Raw genomic sequence first — 24074 nt, 5'->3', positions numbered from 1 at the left:
ACGTGGACATGCATATTCTAGAATACCCGATGCGTTAGAATCGGGCCACCATCTAGTATTATATACACTGATGGATTATCTGTACGGTGCAGGCCCGCTTCCTCCACAGACCGCACTGAGAATAGCTGACCTCCTGCTACATCGCCATCTACAGGGAGCTCCGGGCCATAAAACACGAGACCTGCCCTCATATAGAGGCCACACTCCACCCACACATCCTCTGCTGGACATTGTAGTACTCTTGGTGGAATGATCAGTGATTGATCCCTCAATCGTGAATAATGGCAGACACTGACGCAGAAGCGGAGGGATGACGACAGCTTTAATGAGATCAGGACTGTACACAGGACACATACGGAGTGCTGACAACTCGTCCTGATGCTGACAGCTCACAGCACAACGCAGACAAGTCTCTTGTCACGGAAAGGATTCTCGACAGCCGGAACCGGAGAGACCAGCGGATCCGACACAAAGTGAGACTGACAGAAGGAGAGAATGTCCGACACCACGACTGACACCTGCGAGACAACAGCACAGCGTCAGACAGCAACACGCCACAGTTATGTCATATCAGTGATGTCATCACCAGGGGGCGGGGCTATGGGCAACCAATCCTGATGGCTAGCACAGACACGCCTCACCTTCATCCGGTCTATGTTCACCTCCATCTTTAGCTGCTCCACGTCTTTTCGGGCCTCAACAATTTTGGCTAAATTATTAGACATTCTGTAATAAAGCGACAGCACAATAGGATTATAACATAATATTTAGATATTGGACACTTTCCTTACACAGAAAAAAAATATATGAACTCCCAAAACTCTGACTGTTTTTGGGCTGATGTCATATGGGGGCGCAACCATGAAAACCTGCATTCAAGAAGCTTTGGGTGGAGAGTATTGGTCCTGGGGAAGGGGGCGACACCCTGGAGGAGTGGTACTGGGAGACACCCTGGAGGGTTGGTCCTGAGGGCTGGGGCGAGACACTGGAGGGGCAGTCCTGAGGGCAGGGGCGACACCCTGGAGGGACAGTCCTGAGGGCAGGGGCGACACCATGGAGGGCAGTCCTGAGGGCAGCGGCGATACCCTGGAGGGGCAGTCCTTGGGAGGGGGTGACACCCTGAAGAGGCAGTCCTGAGAGCGGTGACACCCTGGAGGGGCAGTCCTTGGGAGGGGGCGACACCCTGGAGGGGCAGTCCTTGGGAGGGGGGGGCGACACCCTGGAGGGGCAGTCCTTGGGAGGGCGCGACACCCTGGAGGGGGCAGTCCTTGGGAGGGCGCGACACCCTGGAGGGGCAGTGCAGGGTTGATTCATCTGCTTTACTGATGATACTGATACTGATGTTTTACTGATTATACTGATAACTATATACAGGAGATGCCCAGGTTATACCAGCTGTACATATATAAATATATACAGAGGATGCCCAGGTTACACCAGCTGTACATATATAAATATATACAGAGGATGCCCAGGTTATACCAGATGTACATATATAATTATATACAGAGGATGCCCAGGTTATACCGGCTGTACATATATAATTATATACAGGAGATGCCCAGGTTATACCGGCTGTACATATATAATTATATACAGGAGATGCCCAGGTTATACCGGCTGTACATATATAATTATATACAGAGGATGCCCAGGTTATACCGGCTGTACATATATAATTATATACAGGAGATGCCCAGGTTATACCAGCTGTATATATATATATATATATATATATATATATATATATATAGTTATATACAGGAGATGCCCAGGTTATCCCAGCTATACATATATAACTATATACAGGAGATGCCCAGGTTATACCAGCTATACATATGTAACTATATACAGGAGATGCCCAGGTTATACCAGCTGTATATATATATAGTTATATACAGGAGATGCCCAGGTTATACCAGCTATACATATATAACTATATGCAGGAGATGCCCAGGTTATACCAGCTGTATATATATAATTATATACAGGAGATGCCCAGGTTATACCAGCTGTACATATATAACTATATACAGGAGATGCCCAGGTTATACCAGCTGTACATATATAACTATATACAGGAGATGCCCAGGTTATACCAGCTGTACATATATAGTTACACCCCACCTGCTTCTCCTCATCAGTAATCAGTGTCCTGCATGTTGTTAATGGTAGTTGTTGTGAATGGATTGGCAGGACCTTGGTCCATAGTCCACGTCAGTAATCTGTGGGTGCCGGTTGGGAGCCCAGCGCACCACCTCATACGTGTAGCACAAGCAGCTCATCTGATTAGCCGGCCTGGCGCAGTCACTTGTGCGCCATGCCTCAATGATGACATTGCACCAGGATGGCTAATCAAAAGAAGAGGTATGAATGCTGTGGTTCTCGGCGGCCTCTCCCAGTGGTCAGATTACGGACACGGCTGATGCACCTTCCTCTAATGGGAGGTGGATTAGGTGTTGTTATGTTTGCTAATGACAGGTGTTATGAAGGCAATCCAGAAACACAGTGTGCTTAGCGATCAGAGCGCACACAGTGATCTGACAAATACCCAAAAATACAAGAACGAGCTCTGAGACGTGGAAACTCTGTAGACTGCACACCTGATCCTATCCTAAACACAACTAAAAGCGGCTGTGGATTGCGCCTAACAACTACCTAGGCAACTCGGCACAGCCTAAGAAACTAGCTAGCCTGAAGATAGAAAAATAGGCCTGACTTGCCCCAGAGAAATTCCCCAAAGGAAAAGGCAGCCCCCCACATATAATGACTGTGAGTAAGATGAAAAGACAAAACGTAGGGATGAAATAGATTCAGCAAAGTGGGGCCCGATATTCTAGGACAGAGCGAGGACAGTAAAGCGAACTTTGCAGTCTACAAAAAACCCTAAAGCAAAACCACGCAAAGGGGGCAAAAAAAAACCCACCGTGCCGAACTAACGGCACGGCGGTACACCCTTTGCGTCTCAGAGCTTCCAGCAAAACAAAAGACAAGCTGGACAGAAAAAAAACAACAAAAAGCAAAAAGCACTTAGCTATACAGAGCAGCAGGTCACAGGAACAATCAGGAGAAGCTCAGATCCAACACTGAAACATTGACAAGGAGCAAGGATAGCAGCATCAGGCGGAGTTAAGTAATGAAGCAGTTAACGAGCTCACCAGAACACCTGAGGGAGGAAGCTCAGAAGCTGCAGTACCACTTGTGACCACAGGAGTGAATTCAGCCACAGAATTCACAACAGTACCCCCCCCTTGAGGAGGGGTCACCGAACCCTCACCAGAGCCCCCAGGCCGACCAGGATGAGCCGCATGAAAGGCACGAACAAGATCGGAAGCATGAACATCAGAGGCAAAAACCCAGGAATTATCTTCCTGAGCATAACCCTTCCATTTAACCAGATACTGGAGTTTCCGTCTAGAAACACGAGAATCCAAAATCTTCTCCACAATATACTCCAATTCCCCCTCCACCAAAACCGGGGCAGGAGGCTCAACAGATGGAACCATAGGTGCCACGTATCTCCGCAACAACGACCTATGGAATACATTATGTATGGAAAAGGAGTCTGGGAGGGTCAATCGAAAAGACACAGGATTGAGAACCTCAGAAATCCTATACGGACTAATAAAACGAGGTTTAAATTTAGGAGAGGAAACCTTCATAGGAATATGACGAGAAGATAACCAAACCAGATCCCCAACACGAAGTCGGGGACCCACACGGCGTCTGCGATTAGCGAAAAGTTGAGCTTTCTCCTGGGACAAGATCAAATTGTCCACTACCTGAGTCCAGATCTGCTGCAACCTATCCACCACAGAATCCACACCAGGACAGTCCGAAGACTCAACCTGTCCTGAAGAGAAACGAGGATGGAACCCAGAATTGCAAAAAAATGGAGAAACCAAGGTAGCCGAGCTGGCCCGATTATTAAGGGCGAACTCAGCCGACGGCAAAAAGGACACCCAATCATCCTGGTCTGCAGAAACAAAACATCTCAGATATGATTCCAAGGTCTGATTGGTTCGTTCGGTCTGGCCATTAGTCTGAGGATGGAAAGCCGAGGAAAAGGATAGGTCAATGCCCATCCTACCACAAAAGGCTCGCCAAAACCTTGAAACAAACTGGGAACCTCTGTCAGAAACAATATTCTCAGGAATGCCATGCAACCGAACCACATGCTGAAAGAACAAAGGTACCAAATCAGAGGAGGAAGGCAATTTAGCCAAGGGCACCAGATGGACCATTTTAGAAAAGCGATCACAGACCACCCAAATGACTGACATCTTTTGAGAAACGGGAAGGTCAGAAATGAAATCCATCGAAATATGTGTCCAAGGCCTCTTTGGGACCGGCAAGGGCAAAAGCAACCCACTGGCACGAGAACAGCAGGGCTTAGCCCTAGCACAAATCCCACAGGACTGCACAAAAGTACGTACATCCCGTGACAGAGATGGCCACCAGAAGGATCTAGCCACTAACTCTCTGGTACCAAAGATTCCAGGATGACCAGCCAACACAGAACAATGAAGTTCAGAGATAAGTTTATTAGTCCACCTATCAGGGACGAACAGTTTCTCTGCTGGACAACGATCAGGTTTATTCGCCTGAAATTTTTGCAGCACCCGCCGCAAATCAGGGGAGATGGCAGACACAATGACTCCTTCCTTGAGGATACCCGCTGGCTCAGATAAACCCGGAGAGTCGGGCACAAAACTCCTAGACAGAGCATCCGCCTTCACATTTTTAGAGCCCGGAAGGTACGAAATCACAAAGTCGAAGCGGGCAAAAAATAACGACCAACGGGCCTGTCTAGGATTCAAGCGCTTGGCAGACTCGAGATAAGTCAAGTTCTTATGATCAGTCAATACCACCACGCGATGCTTAGCTCCTTCAAGCCAATGACGCCACTCCTCGAATGCCCACTTCATGGCCAGCAACTCTCGATTGCCCACATCATAATTACGCTCAGCGGGCGAAAACTTCCTGGAAAAGAAAGCACATGGTTTCATCACTGAGCAATCAGAACCTCTCTGTGACAAAACCGCCCCTGCTCCAATCTCAGAAGCATCAACCTCGACCTGGAACGGAAGAGAAACATCTGGCTGACACAACACAGGGGCAGAACAAAAACGACGCTTCAACTCCTGAAAAGCTTCCACAGCAGCAGAAGACCAATTAACCAAATCAGCACCCTTCTTGGTCAAATCGGTCAATGGTTTGGCAATGCTAGAAAAATTACAGATGAAGCGACGATAAAAATTAGCAAAGCCCAGGAACTTTTGCAGACTTTTCAGAGATGTCGGCTGAATCCAATCCTGGATGGCTTGGACCTTAACTGGATCCATCTCGATAGTAGAAGGGGTAAAGATGAACCCCAAAAATGAAACTTTCTGCACACCGAAAAGACACTTTGATCCCTTCACAAACAAAGAGTTAGCAAGCAGGACCTGAAAAACCATTCTGACCTGCTTCACATGAGACTCCCAATCATCTGAGAAGATCAAAATGTCATCCAAGTAAACAATCAGGAATTTATCCAGATACTCACGGAAGATGTCATGCATAAAAGACTGAAACACAGATGGAGCATTGGCAAGTCCGAACGGCATCACTAGATACTCAAAATGACCCTCGGGTGTATTGAATGCAGTTTTCCATTCATCTCCTTGCCTGATTCTCACCAGATTATACGCACCACGAAGATCTATCTTAGTGAACCAACTAGCCCCCTTAATCCGAGCAAACAAGTCAGATAACAATGGCAAGGGATACTGAAATTTAACAGTGATCTTATTAAGAAGGCGGTAATCAATACACGGTCTCAGCGAACCATCCTTCTTGGCTACAAAGAAGAACCCTGCTCCCAGTGGTGATGACGATGGGCGAATATGTCCCTTCTCCAGGGATTCCTTCACATAACTGCGCATAGCGGCGTGTTCGGGCACGGATAAATTAAATAATCGACCTTTAGGGAATTTACTACCAGGAATCAAATTGATAGCACAATCACAATCCCTATGCGGAGGTAGAGCATCGGACTTGGGCTCTTCAAATACATCCTGATAATCAGACAAGAACTCTGGGACCTCAGAAGGGGTGGATGACGAAATCGACAAAAATGGAACATCACCATGTACCCCCTGACAACCCCAGCTGGATACCGACATGGAATTCCAATCCAATACTGGATTATGGGTTTGTAGCCATGGCAACCCCAACACGACCACATCATGCAGATTATGCAACACCAGAAAGCGAATAACTTCCTGATGTGCAGGAGCCATGCACATGGTCAGCTGGGCCCAGTATTGAGGTTTATTCTTGGCCAAAGGTGTAGCATCAATTCCTCTCAATGGAATAGGACACCGCAAAGGCTCCAAGAAAAACCCACAACGTTTAGCATAATCCAAATCCATCAGATTCAGGGCAGCGCCCGAATCCACAAACGCCATGACAGAAAACGACGACAAAGAGCATATCAAGGTAATGGACAGAAGGAATTTGGACTGTACAGTACCAATGACGGCAGACCTAGCGAACCGCTTAGTGCGCTTAGGACAATCAGAAATAGCATGAGTGGAATCACCACAGTAGAAACACAGACCATTCAGACGTCTGTATTCCTGCAGTTCAACTCTAGTCATAGTCCTATCGCACTGCATAGGCTCAGGTTTAACCTCAGGCAGTACCGCCAAATGGTGCACAGATTTACGCTCGCGCAAGCGTCGACCGATCTGAATGGCCAAAAACAAAGACTCATTCAAACCAGCAGGCATAGGAAATCCCACCATGACATCCTTAAGAGCCTCAGAGAGACCCTTTCTGAACAAAGCTGCCAGCGCAGATTCATTCCACTGAGTGAGTACTGACCATTTCCTAAATTTCTGACAATATACTTCTATCTCATCCTGACCCTGACACAAAGCCAGCAAATTTTTCTCAGCCTGATCCACTGAATTAGGCTCATCGTACAGCAATCCGAGCGCCAGGAAAAACGCATCGACACTACTCAATGCAGGGTCTCCTGGCGCAAGAGAAAATGCCCAGTCTTGAGGGTCGCCGCGCAAAAAAGAAATAATAATCAAAACCTGTTGAATAGGATTACCAGAAGAATGAGGTTTCAAGGCCAGAAATAGCTTACAATTATTTTTGAAACTTAGAAACTTAGTTCTATCTCCAAAAAACAAATCAGGAATAGGAATTCTTGGTTCTAACATAGATTTCTGATCAATAGTATCTTGAATTTTTTGTACATTTATAACGAGATTATCCATGTCCACACCTGTGTCCAGAATCACCCAAATGTCTAGGGGAAAAAAAAAAAAGTGAACACAGAGCAGAAAAAAAAAAATGATGTCAGAACTTTTTCTTTCCCTCTATTGAGAATCATTAGTTAGGCTCCTTGTACTGTTATGTTTGCTAATGACAGGTGTTATGAAGGCAATCCAGAAACACAGTGTGCTTAGCGATCAGAGCGCACACAGTGATCTGACAAATACCCAAAAATACAAGAACGAGCTCTGAGACGTGGAAACTCTGTAGACTGCACACCTGATCCTATCCTAAACACAACTAAAAGCGGCTGTGGATTGCGCCTAACAACTACCTAGGCAACTCGGCACAGCCTAAGAAACTAGCTAGCCTGAAGATAGAAAAATAGGCCTGACTTGCCCCAGAGAAATTCCCCAAAGGAAAAGGCAGCCCCCCACATATAATGACTGTGAGTAAGATGAAAAGACAAAACGTAGGGATGAAATAGATTCAGCAAAGTGGGGCCCGATATTCTAGGACAGAGCGAGGACAGTAAAGCGAACTTTGCAGTCTACAAAAAACCCTAAAGCAAAACCACGCAAAGGGGGCAAAAAAAAAACCACCGTGCCGAACTAACGGCACGGCGGTACACCCTTTGCGTCTCAGAGCTTCCAGCAAAACAAAAGACAAGCTGGACAGAAAAAAAACAACAAAAAGCAAAAAGCACTTAGCTATACAGAGCAGCAGGTCACAGGAACAATCAGGAGAAGCTCAGATCCAACACTGAAACATTGACAAGGAGCAAGGATAGCAGCATCAGGCGGAGTTAAGTAATGAAGCAGTTAACGAGCTCACCAGAACACCTGAGGGAGGAAGCTCAGAAGCTGCAGTACCACTTGTGACCACAGGAGTGAATTCAGCCACAGAATTCACAACAGGTGTTGAGAGAGCAGTTATATTTGGGATGTGGCAGGTGTACCTTGTACCTGCAGGCAGCAGATCACCCCAGAGAGGTAATCACCGCAGCAATTACACAGCAGGGGACAAGACCAAACCCATCAGCAAGAAAAACAGGGCATGAAAGCAGAGAGCAAACAATGTACATATCAGTGGGGGTCCCAGCAGCCGGACCCCAGCAATGGGGAAGATTATCGCCTATCCTATGGATACAGTGTAACTACTAATATGGGGAAATTCCTTTTGGATGGGGCTACATGGCGACTTTGGCTGCGAGAGACGACACATGAAATTCGCCCTGTGCCACCGCTACACAAGTGAATGAAGTCACATTGTAACACACTACGGCAACAAGAAATCCGGAAGGGATCAAACCAGGTGCGACTTTATGCGACTTGCTTGTCGCGGTAGACCCCATTGACTTGTGCAGCACTGCGATGAAGTGGCGGCACACAGCGGATTTCAGTTACATGACGGCCATTGTTTCTTGAGTTCCGCACTTTTAGGCTATGTTCACACTTTGCGGATTCCACTGCGGAATTTTCCGCAGCGGAATTCCAAAATCCGCAGTGAAAACCCGTTGAGGTTTTTACTGCGGATTTATTGCGGTTTTTACTGCGGTTTCTTATGCGGATTTTCATCTGCATTTTCCTATTGGAGCAGGTGAAAATCCGCAGTAAAGAAGTGACATGCTGCGGAATGTAATCCTCTGCGTTTCCGCACGTTTTTTTTCCGCAGCATGTGCACAGCGTTTTTTGTTTCCCATAGGTTTACATTGGACTGTAAACTCATGGGAAACTGCTGCGGAACCACAGCGGTCAAATCCGCTGCGGATCCGCAGCAAAATCCGCAAAGTGTGAACACACGTCCGACTATAAACCACAGTCGGATCCTTCAGACGGAACCTGAAAACTCATCTCTTCAGGAAAGCCTACAGCCTGCACTGACACCGCTGCTGCCTCATCACCAACGAAGCTACCGCCTCACCAACACCGGAGCTACCGCCTCACCAACACCGGGGCTCCTGCAACCCTCAACCTGTCTCCTTCCCCATAATCCTGTAGAATGTAAGCCCGCAAGGGCAGGGTCCTCGCCCCTCTGTATCAGTCCGTCATTGTTAGTTTGTTTACTGTATGTGATATTTGTAACTTGTATGTAACCCCTTCTCATGTACAGCACCATGGAATCAATGGTGCTATATAAATAAATAATAATAATAATAATAGCCTTATTGTTCCTTGTGCGGTAAAAATGATTTGGTAACGTTTTCACAGGTCAGTGCGATCACAGGAATACCATATATGTAATAGTCTCTATGCTATATTAGTGGCTTAAAATATCCTGAACTCTGTAAAAAGATAAATAAATTGGGTTTGTGTCGCCAATTTGAGACAACTTATTATTTTCCCCTTGAGCCGCGCCGCAGCGTGTAATGGCCATCCTGATCTACACACAATGCCGTGATCCTTATTTGTGAGCACAGTAATATTGGCATCTTTATTCTGTTTTTTTTTTTTACAAGGTTTACTGTATGAGTTAAATAATTTTAGTTTTTAATTATCTGATCTCTGAGTATAGGCAGAATGAATATTATTTAATTTTATTCATTTTTTTCTTTTTAACTGAGAAAAATAAGGCCATTCAAAATTATAAGCGTATTTATTTTTACATTTGATTTTTATCTATTAATCTGGAATCTAGGATTGTCTATTCACGTGTTCAATACATTGCAATGCCACAATATAGAGAACAGCTCATGGTCTATGAAGGTAGAACCTGGGGAACCAAGATGGCAGCAGCAGGGGCCTTCAGCAAGCTCCAGGCTGCCATCACATCAGTCCTTGTGAACCCATGATGGAGGAGCACGGACCATGGTCACCCAAATGGAAACACTCCACCGGGATGGCGCGGTTTACATGCTGCTGCCAGTGATTGACAGCGACATTTTAAGGATTCAACAGCAGCGATCAGAGCTCGCTCCGGTCACTGCTGTTAGAGGCAGATACTGTATAACTCAGATCCTGCTGAATGCACGATGGAGGATAAGGTGCAAAAAAGATCTAAAACAGATCGTAACTTTAGGGGAAAGGCAAAATAAATGAGAATTGTGGTGCATTTAGCTGACTAAATCTCCCCCATTACCTCACACCGGTTTCTGCAGAGCAATGCTCGCCTGCAGCTGCAGAGCTTTACACCAGGGCAGATGACTGAGGACAATAGAGCTGCAGTGTATCTGTCACTACATTTCCCTAGGAATATATCAGTACTAGCTATTGAACCCGTTCTACGCCCGGGTGGCGAGCATTTATATTGGTATATGGTCTCCATCCTGGTATGTGCTGCTCCATCCTGCGCCCCCATCCTGTCATTTGCTGCTCCCATCCTGCGCCCGTTCTGTCATTTGCTGCTCCCATCCTGCGTCCCCGTTCTGTCATTTGCTGCTGCCATCCTGCGCCCGTTCTGTCATGTGCTGCTGCCATCCTGCGCCCGTTCTGTCATGTGCTGCTGCCATCCTGCGCCCGTTCTGTCATGTGCTGCTGCCATCCTGCGCCCGTTCTGTCATGTGCTGCTGCCATCCTGCGCCCGTTCTGTCATGTGCTGCTCCCATCCTGCGCCCGTTCTGTCATGTGCTGCTGCCATCCTGCGCCCGTTCTGTCATGTGCTGCTGCCATCCTGCGCCCGTTCTGTCATGTGCTGCTGCCATCCTTCGCCCGTTCTGTCATGTGCTGCTGCCATCCTTCGCCCGTTCTGTCATGTGCTGCTGCCATCCTGCGCCCGTTCTGTCATGTGTTGCGGCCATCCTGCGCCCGTTCTGTCATGTGCTGCTGCCATCCTGCGCCCGTTCTGTCATGTGCTGCTGCCATCCTGCGCCCGTTCTGTCATGTGCTGCGGCCATCCTGCGCCCGTTCTGACATGTGCTGCTGCCATCCTGCGCCCGTTCTGTCATGTGCTGCTGCCATCCTGCGCCCGTTCTGTCATGTGCTGCTGCCATCCTGCGCCCGTTCTGTCATGTGCTGCTGCCATCCTGCGCCCGTTCTGTCATGTGCTGCTGCCATCCTGCGCCCGTTCTGTCATGTGCTGCTGCCATCCTGCGCCCGTTCTGTCATGTGCTGCGGCCATCCTGCGCCCGTTCTGTCATGTGCTGCTGCCATCCTGCGCCCGTTCTGTCATGTGCTGCTGCCATCCTGCGCCCGTTCTGTCATGTGCTGCTGCCATCCTGCGCCCGTTCTGTCATGTGCTGCTCCCATCCTGCGCCCGTTCTGTCATGTGCTGCGGCCATCCTGCGCCCGTTCTGTCATGTGCTGCTGCCATCCTGCGCCCGTTCTGTCATGTGCTGCTGCTATCCTGCGCCCGTTCTGTCATGTGCTGCTGCCATCCTGCGCCCGTTCTGTCATGTGCTGCTGCCATCCTGCGCCCGTTCTGTCATGTGCTGCTGCCATCCTGCGCCCGTTCTGTCATGTGCTGCGGCCATCCTGCGCCCGTTCTGTCATGTGCTGCTGCCATCCTGCGCCCGTTCTGTCATGTGCTGCGGCCATCCTGCGCCCGTTCTGTCATGTGCTGCTGCCATCCTGCGCCCGTTCTGTGATGTGCTGCTGCCATCCTGCGGCACCATTGTATTATATGCCCCCCGCTCCAGTGTGTATGCCCCCGAATGCTGCTGCCATATAAAAAAAAAAAAAATACCATACTCACCTATCGTCCGGCTCCACTGCAGGTATGTCTTCAAGAAAATGGTGCCGGAAAGCGGGGACTGCGCAGGCGCCGATTCCGGCAGCAGGAATCGGCGCCTGCGCAGTCCGCGCCCTCCGGAGCCGGGAGCAGAGGAGCCGGGAGACGGAGCCGCAAGCAGCGCTGGAACCGGGAAAGGTGAGTATACTTACCCTCCCTCCTGGCGGTCCCTGACTCTCCGGTGGAGATCGCGGTATGCGTTCAGTGCTTACGCATACCGCGATCTCCCGGGAGCGTCGCTCTGTGAGGCCCAGACTGCGCCGGCGCTTGCGCAGTCTATAGAGGCTTCGGCCAGAGTGACGCTCCCAGCGTTATATTATAGATGATATCTGGGATGGCGAAGTATGTGCACACGTTCAGGTTGTTTTCGCGATAAAAACGCACTAGAAAACGCACTAGAAAACGCCTACATATGCATCCTATCATTTAGAATGCATTCTTCAATTTTTGTGCACATGATGCATTTTTCCCCCCCAAAAAACGCATTGCGGTCAAAAAAGCAGCATGTTCATTAATTTTGCGGATTTTCTGTGCTTTTCCCGCTATTCTATGCATTTGGAAAAAACGCAAGAAAAAAACGCATAAAAACGCATGCAGATTTCAGGCAGAAATGTCAGGTTTTTGTCAGGAAAATTTCTGTCAGAAATCCTAACGTGTGCACAGAGCCTCAATGTTCAGTTTGTGGCCCCCAGCAGGGGCCCAATATTGATTCACCCGAGCTCCCCCCCAGGTATCCCGCAGATGCAGCCCCCCATAGCCCATGTACCCACCTGTATCCCGGGCAGAGCAGGCAGGACGGCGGTGCAGGCTCCGGGCGTCTCTTCCAGGTACTGGCAGGTGGCCGGGACGCCTTCTCCTGATTGACGGTCCCAGGAGATGGGGTGGAGACGGCAGAGCAGATGTCGCCTCATTGTTCCTCTCAGAGGAGAATCTCATTACAGGAGTATGAGGGGCGGGAGACGTCCACAGATCGCACAATGGCCGAATCACCTGACGCCTTTCACAATCAGTGAGCATCAGATATGTATTAGGCCTTATTTATCTAACCCGTTACCCATGGCAACCAATCACAGCACAGCTTTAATTTCTGAACCTGCTGTGTGAAAATGAAAGCTGCATTCTGGTTGGTTGCTATGGGTAACTAAGAGTTTTGATAATTGAGGCCTAGTTGATCCAGGTTTTCCCCTCTGTACTACGGGGGTTAGTATTTTTGGGGGCGGCTTCGTTATTATTTATTATTATTATTTATTATTATAGCACCATTTATTCCATGGCGCTTTACATGTAAGGAGGGGTATACATAATAAAAACAAGTACAATAATCTTAAACAATACAAGTCACAACTGGTCCAGGAGGAATGAGGACCCTGCCCGCGAGGGCTCACAATCTACAAGGGATGGGTGAGGATACAGTAGGTGAGGATAGAGCTGGTCATGCAGTGGTCGTTATGTAACTCGTCATTTGTAGTTCAGTGTGGGGTAGGTCATCAGAACCACACAGTGATCCTGGACTCTTCCGCCATCCCCCTGCAACGATCACAGGGTAATCCATTGCCGCCCGCTGTCCCGCTAGGTGTCGGCCCCTGGGAATTAGTAGGCTGTTCGCCATTATTGGATATCACGGAGAGCTCAGCAGCGCCCCTCAAAGTAATTCCCTAAAAGAGCGAGACCGTCCAAATACTGTAAAGTCTAATTCTCCCCTGACCTGATGAATACGAGAAGTGTTACACCTCCTCCCAACAACCCGCTCAGGAGAACTAAAGACAACTCTATAACCATAAATATAAATCGGGCAGACCCCAAACTAATCCCCGGACCCTTCTATCAAGGCCCTAATACCCCCAGAAATTGTGTTCTGACATCTTTTATTGGAGGATTTTCCCTTCTAACCTTAGAGGGTGAAGTATTAGGCCAAAGGTAAAACGTGGGCGCAATTTTCAAAAACAGCGCCACCCTTGTACGTGGCAGTGCCTGGTGGGGCGGGCTCAGTGCTGGGTACGATACCACACACTGTCATGGACAGAGGATGCGCTGTGCTGGGAGGAATCAGTTTATTTATATGGCGCTGACATATTCTGCACTTTACAACTCGGGAGACGCGTCAGACATTGCAGAGGGGCACACAATACTACAATTACCAGAGCGGGGGTCCGGACCACAAGAGCTTACAATCTACGAGGAAACAGGGGCGACACAAAGGGAACAAGTGCCGTGCAGGATGCAGCTATTGGCATGAGAAATTGGATCAGGTCTCCTTCACATCTTTCCTGGCATCATCTCATCCTTTCATCCCTGGTAACATCTCCTTCCATTTAAATCAGTCCTGTCCTCTCTCAGTACGGTCTGCTCTTACTCCCGGATAATGTCTCCACCACAGTAATGTCTTCTCCCCCTCTTCCCTCACCGATTGTCACCATTTTTCCATAAAATCTCTTCTGTTTCACCTCCAGTAACAATCTCCATCTCTATTGAAGCCTCCTGCCCTTCTCCGTCTCTATTGAAGCTTCCTGCCCTTCTCCTCCTCTATTGAAGCCTCCTGCCCTTCTCCTCCTCTATTGAAGCCTCCTGCCGCTCTCCGTCTCTATTGAAGTCTCCTGCCCTTCTCCTTCTCCATTGAAGTCTCCTGCCCTTCTCCATTGAAGTCTATTGCCCTCCATTGAAGCCTCCTGCCCTTCTCCTCCTCTATTGAAGCCTCCTGCCCTTCTCCTCCTCTATTGAAGCCTCCTGCCCTTCTCCTCCTCTATTGAAGCCTCCTGCCGCTCTCCGTCTCTATTGAAGTCTCCTGCCCTTCTCCATCTCTATTGAAGTCTCCTGCCCTTCTCCATTGAAGTCTATTGCCCTTCTCCATTGAAGTCTCCTGCCCTTCTCCTCCTCTATTGAAGCCTCCTGCCCTTCTCCATTAAAGCCTCCTGCCCTTCTCCTCCTCTGTTAAAGCCTCCTGCCCTTCTCCTCCTCTGTTAAAGCCTCCTGCCCTTCTCCTCCTCTGTTGAAGCCTCCTGCCCTTCTCCTCCTCTGTTGAAGCCTCCTGCCCTTCTCCTCCTCTACTGAAGCCTCCTGCCGCTCTCCGTCTCTATTGAAGTCTCCTGCCCTTCTCCTTTTCCATTGAAGTCTCCTGCCCTTCTCCTCCTCCATTGAAGCCTCCTGCCCTTCTCCTCTATTGAAGCCTCCTGCCCTTCTCCTCCTCTATTGAAGCCTCCTGCCCTTCTCCTCCTCTATTGAAGTCGCCTGCCCTTCTCCTCCTCTATTGAAGTCGCCTGCCCTTCTCCATTGAAGTCTCCTGCCCTTCTCCTCCTCTATTGAAGCCTCCTGCCCTTCTCCTCCTCTATTGAAGCCTCCTGCCCTTCTCCTCCTCTATTGAAGCCTCCTGCCGCTCTCCGTCTCCGTTGAAGCCTCCTGCCCTTCTCCTCCTCTGTTGAAGCCTTCTGTCCTTCTCCTCCTCTGTTGAAGCCTCCTGCCCTTCTCCTCCTCTATTGAAGCCTCCTGCCGCTCTCCGTCTCTATTGAAGTCTCCTGCCCTTCTCTATTGAAGTCTCCTGCCCTTCTCCATTGAAGTCTATTGCCCTTCTCCTCTATTGAAGTCTCCTGCCCTTCTCCTCCTCTATTGAAGCCTCCTGCCCTTCTCCTCTATTGAAGCCTCCTGCCGCTCTCCGTCTCTATTGAAGTCTCCTGCCCTTCTCTATTGAAGTCTCCTGCCCTTCTCCATTGAAGTCTCCTGCACTTCTCCATTGAAGTCTATTGCCCTTCTCCTCTATTGAAGTCTCCTGCCCTTCTCCTCCTCTATTGAAGTCTCCTGCCCTTCTCCTCCTCTATTGAAGCCTCCTGCCCTTCTCCTCCTCTATTGAAGCCTCCTGCCGCTCTCCGTCTCTATTGCAGTCTCCTGCCCTTCTCCTCCTCCGTTGAAGCCTCCTGCCCTTCTCCTCCTCCGTTGAAGCCTCCTGCCCTTCTCCTCCTCCGTTGAAGCCTCCTGCCCTTCTCCTCCTCCGTTGAAGCCTCCTGCCCTTCTCCTCCTCCGTTGAAGCCTCCTGCCCTTTTCCTCCTCCGTTGAAGCCTCCTGCCCTTCTCCTCCTCCGTTGAAGCCTCCTGCCCTTCTCCTCCTCCGTTGAAGCCTCCTGCCCTTCTCCTCCTCCGTTGAAGCCTCCTGCCCTTCTTCTCCTCTATTGAAGCCTCCTGCCCTTCTCCTCCTCTACTGAAGCCTCCTGCCGGTCTCCGTCTCTATTGAAGTCTCCTGCCCTTCTCTATTGAAGTCTCCTGCCCTTCTCCTTCTCCATTGAAGTCTCCTGCCCTTCTCCTCCTCCATTGAAGCTTCCTGCCCTTCTCCTCCTCCATTGAAGCCTCCTGCCCTTCTCCTCCTCTATTGAAGCCTCCTGCCCTTATCCTCCTCTATTGAAGTCGCCTGCCCTTATCCTCCTCTATTGAAGTCGCCTGCCCTTCTCCATTGAAGTCTATTGCCCTTCTCCATTGAAGTCTCCTGCCCTTCTCCTCCTCTGTTGAAGCCTCCTGCCCTTCTCCTCCTCTGTTGAAGCCTCCTGCCCTTCTCCTCCTCTGTTGAAGTCTCCTGTCCTTCTCTATTGAAGTCTCCTGCCCTTCTCCTCCTCCATTGAAGCCTCCTGCCCTTCTCCTCCTCCATTGAAGCCTCCTGCCCTTCTCCTCCTCCATTGAAGCCTCCTGCCCTTCTCCTCTATTGAAGTCGCGTGCCCTTATCCTCCTCTATTGAAGTCGCCTGCCCTTATCCTCTTCTATTGAAGTCGCCTGCCCTTCTCCATTGAAGTCTCCTGCCCTTCTCCTCCTCTATTGAAGCCTCCTGCCGCTCTCCATCTCCGTTGAAGCCTCCTGCCCTTCTCCTCCTCTTTTGAAGCCTCCTGCCCTTCTCCTCCTCTGTTGAAGCCTCCTTCCCTTCTCCTCCTCTGTTGAAGCCTCCTGCCCTTCTCCTCCTCTGTTGAAGCCTCCTGCCCTTCTCCTCCTCTGTTGAAGCCTCCTGCCCTTCTCCTCCTCTGTTGAAGCCTCCTGCCCTTCTCCTCCTCTGTTGAAGCCTCCTGCCCTTCTCCTCCTCTGTTGAAGCCTCCTGCCGCTCTCCGTCTCTATTGAAGTCTGCTGCCCTTCTCTATTGAAGTCTCCTGCCCTTCTCCTTCTTCATTGAAGTCTCCTGCCCTTCTCCTCCTCCATTGAAGCCTCCTGCCCTTCTCCTCCTCCATTGAAGCCTCCTGCCCTTCTCCTCCTCCATTGAAGTCGCCTGCCCTTCTCGTCCTCCATTGAAGTCGCCTGCCCTTATCCTCCTCCATTGAAGTCGCCTGCCCTTATCCTCCTCCATTGAAGCCTCCTGCCCTTCTCCTCCTCTATTGAAGCCTCCTGCCCTTCTCCGTCTCTATTGAAGTCTCCTGCCCTTCTCCGTCTCTATTGAAGTCTCCTGCCCTTCTCCTCCTCTATTGAAGCCTCCTGCCCTTCTCCTCCTCTATTGAAGCCTCCTGCCCTTCTCCGTCTCTATTGAAGTCTCCTGCCCTTCTCCTCCTCTATTGAAGTCTCCTGCCCTTCTCCTCCTCTACTGAAGTCTCCTGCCCTTCTCCTCCTCTATTGACGTCTCCTGCCCTTCTCCTCCTCTATTGAAGTCTCCTGCCCTTCTCCATTGAAGTCTATTGCCCTTCTCCTCTATTGAAGTCTCCTGCCCTTCTCCTCCTCTATTGAAGCCTCCTGCCCTTCTCCTCTATTGAAGCCTCCTGCCGCTCTCCGTCTCTATTGAAGTCTCCTGCCCTTCTCTATTGAAGTTTCCTGCCCTTCTCCATTGAAGTCTCCTGCCCTTCTCCTCCTCCGTTGAAGCCTCCTGCCCTTCTCCTCCTCCGTTGAAGCCTCCTGCCCTTCTCCTCCTCCGTTGAAGCCTCCTGCCCTTCTCCTCCTCCGTTGAAGCCTCCTGCCCTTCTCCTCCTCCGTTGAAGCCTCCTGCCCTTCTCCTCCTCCGTTGAAGCCTCCTGCCCTTCTCCTCCTCCGTTGAAGCCTCCTGCCCTTCTCCTCCTCCGTTGAAGCCTCCTGCCCTTCTCCTCCTCCGTTGAAGCCTCCTGCCCTTCTCCTCCTCCGTTGAAGCCTCCTGCCCTTCTTCTCCTCTACTGAAGCCTCCTGCCGGTCTCCGTCTCTATTGAAGTCTCCTGCCCTTCTCTATTGAAGTCTCCTGCCCTTCTCCTTCTCCATTGAAGTCTCCTGCCCTTCTCCTCCTCCATTGAAGCTTCCTGCCCTTCTCCTCCTCCATTGAAGCCTCCTGCCCTTCTCCTCCTCCATTGAAGCCTCCTGCCCTTATCCTCCTCTATTGAAGTCGCCTGCCCTTATCCTCCTCTATTGAAGTCGCCTGCCCTTCTCCATTGAAGTCTATTGCCCTTCTCCATTGAAGTCTCCTGCCCTTCTCCTCCTCTGTTGAAGCCTCCTGCCCTTCTCCTCCTCTGTTGAAGCCTCCTGCCCTTCTCCTCCTCTGTTGAAGTCTCCTGCCCTTCTCTATTGAAGTCTCCTGCCCTTCTCCTCCTCCATTGAAGCCTCCTGCCCTTCTCCTCCTCCATTGAAGCCTCCTGCCCTTCTCCTCCTCTATTGAAGCCTCCTGCCCTTCTCCTCTATTGAAGTCGCGTGCCCTTATCCTCCTCTATTGAAGTCGCCTGCCCTTATCCTCTTCTATTGAAGTCGCCTGCCCTTCTCCATTGAAGTCTATTGCCCTTCTCCATTGAAGTCTCCTGCCCTTCTCCTCCTCTATTGAAGCCTCCTGCCGCTCTCCATCTCCGTTGAAGCCTCCTGCCCTTCTCCTCCTCTTTTGAAGCCTCCTGCCCTTCTCCTCCTCTGTTGAAGCCTCCTGCCCTTCTCCTCCTCTGTTGAAGCCTCCTGCCCTTCTCCTCCTCTGTTGAAGCCTCCTGCCCTTCTCCTCCTCTGTTGAAGCCTCCTGCCCTTCTCCTCCTCTGTTGAAGCCTCCTGCCCTTCTCCTCCTCTGTTGAAGCCTCCTGCCCTTCTCCTCCTCTGTTGAAGCCTCCTGCCCTTCTCCTCCTCTGTTGAAGCCTCCTGCCCTTCTCCTCCTCTACTGAAGCCTCCTGCCGCTCTCCGTCTCTATTGAAGTCTGCTGCCCTTCTCTATTGAAGTCTCCTGCCCTTCTCCTTCTTCATTGAAGTCTCCTGCCCTTCTCCTCCTCTATTGAAGCCTCCTGCCCTTCTCCTCCTCTATTGACGTCTCCTGCCCTTCTCCTCCTCTATTGAAGCCTCCTGCCCTCTTCCTCCTCTATTGAAGTCTCCTGCCCTCTTCCTTCTCTATTGAAGCCTCCTGCCCTCTTCCTCCTCTATTGAAGTCGCCTGCCCTTTCCTCCTCTATTGAAGCCTCCTGCCCTTCTCCTCCTCTATTGAAGCCTCCTGCCCTTCTCCTCCTCTATTGACGTCTCCTGCCCTTCTCCTCCTCTATTGAAGCCTCCTGCCCTTCTCCTCCTCTATTGAAGTCTCCTGCCCTTCTCCTTCTCCATTGAAGCCTCCTGCCCTTTCCTCCTCTATTGAAGCCTCCTGCCCTCTTCCTCCTCTATTGAAGTCTCCTGCCCTTCTCCTCCCCATAACATCTACTCCCAGATAATGTTTTCCTCCTCCCAGAGATTATCGAATCGCCGTCTAGTGACATTTCCTCCTCTGCTGGCGAGGCCGTGGCCGCTCCTCTACCCATTAATCTCACCATCTAACAGTGACCTTTTGATTTGCACCTTTTTGTTCCCCAGGCCACCTATTCCTGGTTCTAATCACTATTTTTTTTTTATTTTCTTTGTTCAGAAGAGGAATATTGGAGAATTCATCATTTGTGACTTCATAAAATGAAACTGTAGTCCAAAATCTCATCTTTCTTTTTGGCAGATCAGAAGTAATATGCGACAAATTGTGCGAGCCTTTAGTATAAAAAGGCACAACCCAAGCAAAAGTTGTTTTTTTTTTTAAAAAGGATCTTGGAATTTTTGCAATGAAGGGCTGGGGAAAGAAAAAGGATATACACTCCAGTTGAAACCTGTGGGGCCCAGTTTTTTGTTGGGGGGCGGGGGGGAATCAGAGCCAGTTTTTTATACCACTAACCACAATCTGCCACCACGTCCCGGACTCTTTGAATCTGCACTAATTATATATATCATGTTTGAAATGTTATACTAATTAATTCATTAATGACATGTGCACCCTATATATGTCTGTAACACTGCTTGATTCATTGCTTGAGAAAGGATTTGTTTTATCCGAAACGTTGCCACGCCGCAGGGCATTAAAGTCCTTATTATATCTTCTTGTGCCGTTTCCCCGAAAGGCCATTGGAATGCTGGTCAGGAAAGCGCTTTAAGGTCTTTTTTTCTGGTGCTGTTCCTCTTTATCCATCTATCTATCTATCCATGTATCTATCTATCTATATCGGTTCTGCGGGCGTCCATGGAATTCTCTCTGGTGCTGCGGCATTCCATCCTCTCCTCTAGGGGGCAGCGCGCAGGTGTAATGCTGAGTGCGGCACGATGTGGGGGCGCACATTACAGGAGGCTGAGCGTTCTCATCCCAGCCTGCGGATTACAGCCCCCCACCTGCCCGTGTACAGCGCGGCTCTGCATGAATCACGTTCTGTGTTATATTTGGACTGGAGGTTTTTGTTCAGTTTCCATGACGACTCGGAGATGAGACAGACGGCACTTTGTGTGCGAGGGGCAGATGTGGACGCGGATCCTGCGGTGATGGGGACGGCAATGTCGTGCACAAAACGGAACCGCGTTCGCCGAAACATTCACCGCAAGGCGGAGCGACCGCCGAGGCCGCCATGACGGCTGATCCAAGCACAATCGCAGCGGCTCTGGGACAGCGAGTTGAGAACAATGCAGCCAGTAGAGAACCACAACACCCTAATCTGGGTGTCTGTTCATCCTGAGCCACCTGCTACATGAATATAAGCCCTACAGTTTGCTTTTTTTTTTTGGGGGGGGAAGCACACTGTACTGACGAGCTGCTGCCCCCAGGACATAACACCCCTTACAGTAACCGAGGAAATAAGAGCCCGAAGACACAAAGTGACAGAAACACTTTATTTACAGGCTCGGATAGAAAACAATGGCGGATATTTACAGCAGTTTGCGGCGGCGGCGCCTCCTGTACACGGCAGGGTGATATATACAATCAATGCTCGGTCCGCGGCGCCGTCTCTATACACGTCTGTACACAGCCGCCGGGTCATTATACACAGAACTGTACAGAACACCGGGAGACTGATGATGGGGGTGGATTGGAGTGAGGAACCTTCACCGACAGAGAAAGGGTTAAACACTCATGCAACCTCACAGACATAAATGCATCCTGGCACTTGTAGTCCCCTGCCGATCTAGAATCATCATGGGAGTTGCGCCATGACGCATTGTGGGAGACACAGTCCAGAAAGCGGGCACATTAAAGCGGCGTTACAGCCGCAGTCTGGGGGTCTCTGCATGTACAGAGCAAGAGAATGTCCTCTATTACTCCCTGTTATCAGCCATTACTGGGGGAGGAGGCTGGAGGTCGAGTAAGCACACTCTATTGCTCCCAGTTATCAGCCACTGCTGACTAGGGTTCTTCGATGGGAGCGGTGGCAGGATGTGCAGGGAAGGGGGAGTTCCACCATGATTGTGTTGGATGGGGTCCACAGTGTGGATTGGGGTCTGGTCACACAGTGGTCATGACCTTGAGTGACCCTGTGTGGAACCGCATGATCTTTTTCTTAAGCGCCTGAGAAGCCTTCACCTTAAACATTTGGGGGCGCCCATCGGCATCCCGGGGAGGAAGCTGCATGGGCCATACCAAGCCCCCTTCTTCTTCCTCCTCTTCTCCTTCCGAGTCTACCCTCGCTTCCCCCTCTGGGACCCCAGCACTAATCTCTGCCGTCGACCTCCACTTTCTGCAGGGGGGTCCGATCCTCACTGTTGGGGTCCTTCCATCTCTTCCCAGGGTGTAACAACGGCTCCCTTCTTGCATATGCGGTTGAGGGTCCCCCCATTCCTGCACGAAGGCCTGTGGGTCCGCCCAGCCCTCGGTGTGAGCCCTGGTATTAGCCCAGCTCTCCTTGTAAGTGCGGGGGTTGACCCAGCCATCTAAGTGCCCCCTGGATCCCTGCCACACTTCTGGGGGCACCCGGAGGTCCACGTTCTCCTCCGGCCGTGGGGCCGGGTCCCTCAGGCTAGTTTCTGACAGTGACCTTGGCGTCCTTCGTCCACCTCTTTTCCTAGGCGGTTCCTCTGCAGAAAGGCATTTCCTTGGGGGCTTTGGTGGAGACCCCTCCACACTGTGGCCCTTTAAGAGAGGCGGGTGCTTTCTGCGGGGGCCGCGGTGAGTTGGGGTATAAGAGGTGCTGGCCATTCTGCACACTGGGGCCGGGGCAGGTGGACGATCAGCAGAAACAGAACGGAGATACGGGGCGCGGAGCTGACGGCGAAGGAGAGAAAGAATATAACCTTCAGCGCGGCGAGCAGGAGGCGGTGGCGGAGGAGGTGGGGGAGGGGGAGATGAAGGGGAAGGGTAAGGGGCAGACATGGAACGAGGCACCAGAAGACGAGAAGAAGAGGAACGAGGGTGATGGGATCCCACAACCAGATCACCTGAGGGCAGAAAGAAGAGCGGGGCAGTTACACAGAAGAGGAGAAGCGACAGGAGCAGCGGGGGAAACTCGCAGGACCTCACCTGCGCTTTTCGGGCGCTCACTGGCATAATGCAGCCGAGCCTCAGCTTGTCCTACTCGGGGGGCCCGGTCCAGGAACACGTCACCTGCCTCCGAACCATCAGCTTCATACTCCACTGCAGGGAAAAGGACAGAAATGATAAGACCCTAAATGTGAATCCCACTCCAAGAGTCAATGCCCAGTGCACGCACCCCTCCGCTACTGCGCCACCCAGTGCACGCACCCCTCCGCTACTGCGCCACCCAGTGCACGCACCCCTCCGCTACTGCGCCACCCAGTGCACGCACCCCTCCGCTACTGCGCCACCCAGTGCACGCACCCCTCCGCTACTGCGCCACCCAGTGCACGCACCCCTCCGCTACTGCGCCACCCAGTGCACGCACCCCTCCGCTACTGCGCCACCCAGTGCACGCACCCCTCCGCTACTGCGCCACCCAGTGCACGCACCCCTCCGCTACTGCGCCACCCAGTGCACGCACCCCTCCGCTACTGCGCCACCCAGTGCACGCACCCCTCCGCTACTGCGCCACCCAGTGCACGCACCCCTCCTGCGCCACCCAGTGCACGCACCCCTCCTGCGCCACCCAGTGCACGCACCCCTCCGCTACTGCGCCACCCAGTGCACGCACCCCTCCGCTACTGCGCCACCCAGTGCACGCACCCCTCCGCTACTGCGCCACCCAGTGCACGCACCCCTCCGCTACTGCGCCACCCGGTGCACGCACCCCTCCGCTACTGCGCCACCCGGTGCACGCACCCCTCCGCTACTGCGCCACCCGGTGCACGCACCCCTCCGCTACTGCGCCACCCGGTGCACGCACCCCTCCGCTACTGCGCCACCTGGTGCACGCACCCCTCCGCTACTGCGCCACCCGGTGCACGCACCCCTCCGCTACTGCGCCACCCAGTGCACGCACCCCTCCGCTACTGCGCCACCCAGTGCACGCACCCCTCCGCTACTGCGCCACCCAGTGCACGCACCCCTCCGCTACTGCGCCACCCAGTGCACGCACCCCTCCGCTACTGCGCCACCCAGTGCACGCACCCCTCCGCTACTGCGCCACCCAGTGCACGCACCCCTCCGCTACTGCGCCACCCAGTGCACGCACCCCTCCGCTACTGCGCCACCCAGTGCACGCACCCCTCCGCTACTGCGCCACCCAGTGCACGCACCCCTCCGCTACTGCGCCACCCAGTGCACGCACCCCTCCGCTACTGCGCCACCCAGTGCACGCACCCCTCCGCTACTGCGCCACCCAGTGCACGCACCCCTCCGCTACTGCGCCACCCAGTGCACGCACCCCTCCGCTACTGCGCCACCCAGTGCACGCACCCCTCCTGCGCCACCCAGTGCACGCACCCCTCCTGCGCCACCCAGTGCACGCACCCCTCCGCTACTGCGCCACCCAGTGCACGCACCCCTCCGCTACTGCGCCACCCAGTGCACGCACCCCTCCGCTACTGCGCCACCCAGTGCA

The 24074-nt window shown here is 51.7% G+C and overlaps 1 protein-coding gene across 5 annotated transcripts in view; it reads right to left on the bottom strand.

The window, feature by feature from the left end:
• Window positions 1-303: 303 nt before the first annotated feature.
• Window positions 304-24074, bottom strand: part of LOC138661454 (guanine nucleotide-binding protein G(I)/G(S)/G(O) subunit gamma-8-like) — a 44158-nt gene continuing 20387 nt past the window's right edge. For 2 of the 5 annotated variants that reach the window (XR_011317932.1, XM_069746143.1), the window contains 3 exons: window positions 22598-22711; window positions 642-726; window positions 304-518 (listed from right to left, as the gene is read on the bottom strand). Coding sequence is in view for 4 of the 5 variants with exons in the window: in XM_069746143.1 (XP_069602244.1) it covers window positions 390-518; window positions 642-725 (213 nt within the window). In the remaining variant the exon portion in view is untranslated. Of the gene's footprint in view, window positions 519-641; window positions 727-12707; window positions 13070-20962; window positions 22516-22597; window positions 22712-24074 lie in introns of those variants that run through there. The other 3 variants (XM_069746144.1, XM_069746142.1, XM_069746141.1) reach the window with 3 other exon arrangements.

Source organism: Ranitomeya imitator, chromosome 2 (assembly GCF_032444005.1).
Source record: "Ranitomeya imitator isolate aRanImi1 chromosome 2, aRanImi1.pri, whole genome shotgun sequence".
In the NCBI taxonomy this organism is placed as follows: domain Eukaryota; kingdom Metazoa; phylum Chordata; class Amphibia; order Anura; family Dendrobatidae; genus Ranitomeya; species Ranitomeya imitator.
Note: the sequence above shows the minus strand (reverse complement) of the source record. Positions and strands in the feature narration are given on the sequence as shown.